Consider the following 8,745-nt stretch of genomic DNA (forward strand, 5'->3'; position numbering starts at 1 on the left):
GCTTTTCAAAATAAGACAATGATAGTTTTACTGAATGGCTTTTAGGAAATTATACAAAACAATATTTTTTTCTTTTTACAAACTCATTGCTTTCATGGCCCTGTTTTAATATGAATGTATAAATATAACATGCTCTGTAGTGCTACAGAAATAAATGCTACTGAAAAACGTATTTTCACACACAAACAGAAATAGATACCGATGACATCACCTTAGTTGGTTCCAAAAGACTGTTGAAAAAAAAAAAAGGTTGGTCCCCACATGTCAGTTAATATACATCAACAGATTCACCACGTGTTCAATTTATTTTATCTTTATACGATTCTTTTTTTAAAATGAATATGAAGCTTTTATTTTTGCTAAATCTCTGGTCTTATTGTGGTGTAACTAACTTTACGCAGCTCTGTGTTGGCAGGCCCTACTGTGGTGAAAATGTCCATTGAGAAGTTTATTTGAGTGTTAGAAAGTAATGAACCTCCTGAAATCAAATATCAGGGATGTGAGTACACGTTTCTCTTATCGTTAGGCATATCTATAATAATAAAAAAAAGACAAATCTGGAATAGGATTTAAAAATGATTGCATATTGCAGCCTACTTATAAAACATGCATCTCTGTATAATTACAGGCCTACAGAACATAAACATTTACAATCCAAAACGTTGTACTGATGTTAAGTCTCTATAATAAGAAATCACGTTGCCCTATGACAAATGATGCAGGTGACCCTCAGACGAACTTGTCATTGTAGGTGACAGGTGTTACCAATAACATTAACAATGGCTCTGTTCTATTCAAGTTCCCCAGTAAGCATCATTATTTACACCTGTGCTTTTGACATGTCAACGTCTCTCCTTCATAGGGTAATGCAATTTTAGGTTCACATGGAAATACATCTAAAAGAAACTGTTCAAAACACACACATTTGAATGTTGTAGTCAGAGTCGACATTTTCGTAAAATACAGACAAGAGTAGCTCAATAATACATGTTTTTGTTTCTTTACTTAAACATGTTAAACTACAGAATTAAAGAGACCCATCTGAGGATGTCTAACCAACGTTTTTCCATTGCAGTCATTTTTACATGTCACAGCAGGAAAAAGCACAGGTGCAATTAATAACAGTAATTAGCTCTGACACACAAGACCCCTTCCCCTCCCCTTGTCCAATCAAAGCTTCAGCTCTTCTGAGGGGTTAGATTTCATTAGAGTACTGAGATGGAATATATGATACGCATTTAAGTTTTATTTAAGTAACATTTGAAAGCTGTTTTGAGTTTTAAAATTTTAAAATTCAATTATTATTACATTATTTAAAGTCGAAATCCACGTAACTTATTTATTTATTTTACTTTTAAGGTGTAATTTACATAAAAAACAAGTTATATAAGATACATTTTTAATTATCAATGTATTAATTGGTCAAAACTACAGTTTCTACAATTATTCCAGTGGCAAGCAAATGTGATGCCCAGCAAGTGTGGGCTATAATATCAATTTTGTTTAGATCACGGCAGATTGAGTTTCTTTGACAATCTAATCTATTCCCTTTTTCATGTGAAAGTATTTAGCGTTCACTTGCCTGTAGATCACCCAGCTGTCACAAATTACAATGAGCGATGGGACCTTGGCGTTTGACTTGTGTATTGCCTACTATGACACAGCTCAGGTGTTCCTAATAACATCAACGACGGCTCTGCTTTTTTTCCCCGTGTGCCGCAGTAAGTCATGGCAGTGTGACAGAGTGAGCCAGCATGCACAGTAGTCGCTGATCAGTGCCATGCATAGACTTGTGCCATGCCACTTCTGGTACTTCACTTGTATCTGAGATTGCAAGCTTTCTAAACCAACATCTAACTTTAGTTGAGAACGGTCTAAACTCTGAAGCTTCCTTCACTAACTATTCCCTCCAGACTAGTTTATCCAAAACTAAGTGAACAACATTGTGGTAAATTGAGAGGGACACTAAAAAATGTAACCAATGACATGGAGTAGACATACATTTTATATGTGGTCGCACTTATTTTAATGGCTTGTTGATGCAGCACTGCAAACATGGCTTTAGTGCATGTATAGGTACTGAGCATGTGTGTGTAATTCAGGCCTGTGTGTAATGTGTGTAATAACAGAGTGAAAAGATTGTAATTTCCCCTCGCGGGATTAATAAAGTATACATTATTACATTATTATTTAGTGTGAAGAGTTATTTAGCCAAGCTCAACAATATTACACTGTACACCATCTGCCAGAGAGATCTCTCTCTCATTCATTCACATCTGTTCCTTACAACAGATAACTTTTAACTGATTTCATAAATATATTTATCAAACCTGAAAATGTAGCTGTGAAGAGTTTACCCAGTATTCCTTGTCACAGTACCACATCTTATTTACAATTACACATGCTGTCAAACTGAGCTCACAGGTGCAACTATAGGTGTCACTATACCAATGTGTCATCTTGGCATTTAAGAAAGCAGGTGTCTATTATTAATGTGTTTATTTACTGCACTCCAGTAAACTCTCTTAATCTTTGAGAATGCATTAGTGTAGTCATCATTTCAAATTGTGTTCTGTGTTTTAGGATCGATTGACTGAACCATGCTGGTAGCAAAGTAGCAGTCAAATTGATTGTAAGACCCAACACAAAATACACGAAAATGCATTTAGTTGAGAAAACAAAAAAATAAGGATGATAAGGCTTTTGAGCAAACCTTGTATGTGTTTAATCACATCAGCAAAGGTCAGGCTAAAAAACACCATTTATCTTGAACAAAAGTCTTTGGATTTACAAGCTGTAAATAACACACATACATATACATATACATATATATATACATATATATATATACACACATATATACATATATACATACATATATACACATACATATATATACATATATATATACACATATACATATATATATATACATATATATCCATATATATACATACATATACATATATATACACACATACACATATATACACACATACATATATATACATATACATATATACATACATACATACATATATATATACACATATATACATATATATTATTATTACATATTTATATATATATATATATATATATATATGTGTGTGTGTGTGTGTGTGTGTGTGAGAGAGAGGCTTTATAAACCTACATGAGGGTTTATAACCTACATTCTTGTTTTACTAAGCAGCTTTGAAGGGACGTCAATTGCTAAATTTGATCCGTAAATCTTGAGGACAATAGTGACAGACAGGAAACCGTAGACCGTGAGAGTAGATTATATTAATCCTATAGAGATATCGATTGATGCTTTGTTTTACAATCCTACTTCCGGGACTATAACTGGATCAAAACGGAAAAAAAATATTGAATCAAAATCTAATTTTCTTTTTTTCTGCATTTGAATAATACTTAAATGAGCCCGCTGAACCACAGGGGTGGCTGCCATTGTGTAGTAAATGGAAAGCACCAAGAGGTGAGGCAACGTAAATCTTTCTTTTGACCCACTATGTGTAATATTTCATTGTATTAGGAATTATATCATCTGCTATTTAATACATTACAAGTTAGATATTTCAATGGCTTTCATTACAGGGGCTGCTGTTCAGGTCTTGCTTTAAATTTTTTATCTATTACATGTTAAAAAGGAGTAGAGAAAAGTCATAAAGACAGCCGACAATACAGTAGTGTCAGTAATGTCAGTTACACAACCATATCTAAAGTTTGACAACATTTCTTTTTTACTTGCTCATTTTACTGTTTGGGTCTTATTTTAACAATTGTATCATGTGACGCACTTTGTGACCCTGTCTGTGAAAGGTGCTATATATTATAACATTAGTTAACATTAGCCACCTTGAGCTACTGGTCATATCAGATCAAGTAAGAATGTAGCAGAAAATCCTTGAGTGTATACTGAACTGAGTAATGGTGCATTTTATTGTTAATTAATCCAACTTATCCAGGAGGAGGATTGTGCTATTTCCTCGTCCAAAAGTTACAGTCTCGCTTTAAAAGGCAAATTATTAACCATTAAGCTTGACGAACACTGTCATTCAGTATATCATATCATATATCTGTGGCCTCTTCGTTCTTTCCCTGTGGCTTGCATGACAAATCCAGTTCAACTCTTGTTCTCTTGACACACTACACTAACAGGACTAATTTAGCTCTATTTACATTTTTAAGTGCTTTAACCACCTAAATCCTTAATTGTTTTAACTAGTAAGCGGTAGTTGGCACCAGGAAGGTAAATAAAGGTTAATATACTGAATGGTTCATAATATTATCGGACAGTAGCCTTGCAGAATGCCATCTATAGTCAGGCGGCACTGTTAATCAGCAGGACCATAATCTGATACCCAATACGAGGACTCAGTTGCAAGAAAAGTTATGTTTCCAATTCAATCTGGTGAAATCACTATACCTGTTAGGTAAGAGAATGTTTTTAATGACATGGCACAGCCTTATTGATCTACATACAGTAGGTCTGATATAAAAAACGAAAGGTGTTTTTCTAGATTCTGTGGCCTAGACTCACTTCAACTTCTGAAAAACCCTGCACCCCCTCCTAATCACAAAGTAGGCTAATGCTTAGAGCCTTTATCCTCTTTTATGTATCCACCAGCCTTCCTTTGTTCCCCTACAGTATTATAATCTTAAAGCATTGCACAATAACAACCAACAGAAACAATTCATTGTAAATGTGAAAAAGACACTTAACCTAAAATAAAAAATGTGCAAAGTATTTTGAAAGTCATCTCAAAGTGTGGTCATTTTTCACAAAGAATCAAGACGTGAATTGGTATTTTCCAATCATAGCCTTCCAATATAACTTCCTTGAGTAATCTGTAGTGTCCATGCATTCATATCATAAAATGTTTATCAAATAAAAGATGATGAATTCATGATGGGTATTTGTTGAGATATGTCACAGAGCCAACACCATGTCAGCCTGGCAGCTCAGCAGGGGATAATGGTATTTAGATGTCCTGTAAACAGGCGGATCTTCTCAGTCAGCAACATTAATGGGGCCATGAGGCATCCTGCTCATGTCCCTTATGCTTAGGTACAGTAAAGGGGAGTATTAGACAGACAACAGTAATGCTGGCTGATCTGAGCGCTCTGTCTGCTGTGTAGTCTGGGGGGGATCACCATGGGGAGCACCAGCAAGGTGGCCAACTTGTGGAACAGGAGACAGAGTCTTTTCCCCAACTACAAAGTTGCAGATTCAGACATTAATCGAAGACCCTCGGAGATTGCCTATCCGCTGGCCAAGAAAAGCTGCATGAAGACATGGAACTCCATGCAGGAGCTGAGCAGGGACATCTACGACATTTATGCCGAGTACGAAGAAGAACAGGATGAAAAAGCTATATATTGCTCTTCCAAGCATGTTTCACTCTCCAAGAAGAACTACATGATCAACATCAATGTAGGGGGTAAGCCCTACCAGATAGCCTACAAGACGGCCGCCAAGTATCCAAAGACCAGAATAGGACGACTGGCCACCTATACGGACCACAACATGAAGCTGGACTTGTGCGATGACTACATTGTGGCCACCAATGAGTACTTCTTTGACAGGGATCCAGATGTCTTCCACAGTATCTTCAACTTCTACAGGACCGGTGTGCTTTGGATCAAGGACGAGTTGTGTCCCCGCAACTTCCTGGAGGAGATCAACTACTGGGGCGTGAGGATCAAGAACACCCACCGCTGTTGTCGCATCTCCTTCGAGGAGCGGCAGGACGAGCTGAACGATCAGCTGAAGATCCAGAGGGAGCTGGAGGCAGAGGTGGAGATCGAGGAGAATGAGGAGCTCTTCCATGACATGTTCATGGGCCAGAAGCGCAGAGCTATCTGGAACTTGATGGAGAAGCCGTTTTCGTCCGTCAAGGCCAAGCTGATGGCGTTGGCCTCCAGCATGTTTGTCGTGATTTCCCTGGTGGCCATGACTCTCAACACGGTGGAGGAGATGCAATACAGAACTCCCACAGGTCAGCTCAGCGGAAAAACATACTGGGAACACGTGGAGTCCATGTGCATTGCCTTCTTTACGATGGAGTTCCTGCTCCGTCTGGTGTCCACTCCTGACCTCAAATCCTTCAGCAGGAGTGTGCTCAATGTGGTGGACCTGATCGCCATCCTGCCTCAGCATGTGCAGGCCATCTTGGAGTTCTTTGACAATGAGGAGAATTACATGAAGCACGAGGCCGACATGCAGGCGGTGGGGCAGGTGGGAAAGCTGGGCCAGGTGTTGCGGATCATGAGACTGATGCGAATCTTTCGGATCTTGAAACTGGCGCGACACTCCACAGGTCTGCGGGCCTTCGGCTTCACTTTGCGTCAGTGCTACCAGCAAGTGGGCTGCCTCTTCCTTTTCATCGCCATGGGCATCTTCAGCTTCTCGGCCATGGTTTACACTGTGGAGCATGACATGCCGCAGACAAACTTCACCAGCATTCCTCATGCATGGTGGTGGGCAGCTGTAAGTATATCTTTGTCAAATGTAGTGTAAAACACCAGCAGGACAAGACTGAAGTAAGAACATAGAGGAAAGTTAGTAGAGTAGAAGAAATATGGAAAGCACAAAGCCTTAATATTATAAAAGTTAAATAAATCACTTAAGTAACAATGTAACCTATTTATTCACAAGTAAAATGTAGTGCCCTGTCCTCGAATGACTTTAATGCTGACAAAGTGCCTGAGGCGTAATGTTATTAGATAACACTACCTGGCTTACAAAAAACAATGAGGTCAGATCTACTGCAGGGTGTGTCACCTCATGCTTTGCTATGTGTGACTCAAGTGGTCGATGGTAACATTCAATCTACCGATTGTATAGTTTTACAGTACTGATGTATTAATGGCACCTGGTCAGTTTTATAAGGTGGAATAACCTGGTTAACCTGAGTTAAGGTCTTTATTTGAGTTAACGCAAACCTTTGATTCACTGCCTGTGAATAAACCCGTTAACATATCCTTCCCCTCCCTCTTTGACCGAGTGGTAGAATCTTACTTCTGATTCAGGCGGAAGGAAATAATAATCCTCTGAATGATAGTAGTGGGTATAGTGAAGGAAACTGTGAGCACTGCTCACTGCTACAGATGCCTGTTGTATTCACATAGACAGAAGCTGAAGAATTGTGTGCCATCTTTGAGTCATAGGCGAACCTATAGGTCATTTTTGCTGACGTCTGTTAGCAGGAAACTTAAAACTATGAATGGATTCTCACTAAAAGCAAGTTAACCCCTTTGAACAGATTTGTACAACACAGACAGACTTTGTGGCAATCGGCAGAAAGAAGAAGGAAAACTGAGAAAGAGACTTCCACTATCACTTTTCCCAAAGAATATGGGGCGAAAGCTACACTGATGACTGGCTACATACTGTTGTTATAAGGGAGAGAAATTTTGATGGGTCTCAAATTTTATCGGGCAAATCTAATGGAATTTTAGGGACAGCCATGAAAATATGCAGAAGAAGTATTTGCCTCTCCTGATGTGAAACTTTTTTGGTAATTATAAAGTTCAGCAATTGAATAGTTTTGGAAGTGTGGGTCCTAATAAATGCAATGTTATTATTTGAGTGTAAAATTAACCAGCAGCAAACTACGGCTAATTTTGCTTGTAAAAATTAGTGGTCATTTTTATTTTCATCACTTTGGACTACCAACAATTCACAAAAATAAGGGGGAGATACGGAAGCCTAGACAATTGTTTCTCAATCAACATGATAGACTGAAAAACATTTTTCCCAATTGGCAGCAAATGAAGCAAATATCATGTAACACATAATCAGCTACATTTCCTGGGTCTTTCATAGTCTGCACACTCCTAAAATCAGAGCAGAGGAGCTCCAAACTTAGGACTGGTTAATAGTTACACAGTGTTGCAGTCTGTTCTGTTAATTGTTTCAGTTTTAATGTTGTATACTTATTCTTGTTATACTTACCTGTGTCACTGGATTAAGAATAGATTATTGGGAATGTCCTGGCTCCCAGTTTTAATCCGATCCTACTGCCTACTTTGTTGTCTAACAAAGGCACAATGCAGTGCTTTTTATAAAGGTGCAAAATGCCCCAATTGGCCACATGGATGAGCACAGGTCTACTAAACAGGACACTGACTGAACCTGCTGGTAAGGTTTGTGAGTCATGTTTCTCCATCACCACTGACCCCTCTCACTCCCCCGCAGGTCAGCATCTCCACTGTGGGCTATGGAGACATCTACCCAGAGACCATACTGGGTCGTCTCTTCGCTTTCATCTGCATCTCTTTTGGAATCATCCTCAACGGTCTGCCCATATCCATCCTCTTCAACAAGTTCTCAGACTATTACTCTAAACTCAAGTCCAATCAGTACACAGCCTCCACCAAGAATCGAGGAAAGGTGAGATTTTCCAAAAGGACAGTGAAAAAGCTCCACCGCTGCTTTTGTCAAGCACACTAATTTCTTTCTTCTTTTTTTTTTTTATGAAGAAATAATATGCTTTTGGCAGCTTTTGTAGTTGGGAAGCCAGTGAGGGATCACATGCTTCTATAATTATGAGAAGAACAAGTAGGGAGAAAATGAAGCAGTATGACTGAGTGTTTTATGAAAATATTTGCTTTTTGTATACAGATAACCATATTTTATATATATACTACATTTCTGTCAAAAAAAAGCAATACAAAAAATAAAATAAAAGGATCCACTAGTTTAGACTTGCTATTGACATATGATATCTCTATATTATC

At 38.2% G+C, this 8,745-nt stretch overlaps 1 protein-coding gene across 1 annotated transcript; it reads left to right on the top strand.

The window, feature by feature from the left end:
- Positions 1–5,290: 5,290 nt before the first annotated feature.
- Positions 5,291–8,458, top strand: LOC144517527 (potassium voltage-gated channel subfamily V member 2-like). Its single transcript, XM_078249611.1, has 2 exons — positions 5,291–6,493; positions 8,204–8,458. Exons 1-2 carry the CDS (start codon positions 5,291–5,293, stop codon positions 8,456–8,458), a joined length of 1,458 nt encoding a protein of 485 aa, XP_078105737.1.
- Positions 8,459–8,745: the final 287 nt, after the last annotated feature.

Source organism: Sander vitreus, chromosome 5, assembly GCF_031162955.1.
Source record: "Sander vitreus isolate 19-12246 chromosome 5, sanVit1, whole genome shotgun sequence".
NCBI lineage: Eukaryota > Metazoa > Chordata > Actinopteri > Perciformes > Percidae > Sander > Sander vitreus.

Bases quoted from the DNA above. Each gene is read 5' to 3' on its own strand.
- LOC144517527 (XM_078249611.1), top strand. From the start codon at position 5,291: ATGAAGACATGGAACTCCATGCAGGAGCTGAGCAGGGACATCTACGAC. The intron at 6,494-8,203 runs GTAAGTATATCT...ACTCCCCCGCAG, and splicing joins ATGCATGGTGGTGGGCAGCT to GTCAGCATCTCCACTGTGGG.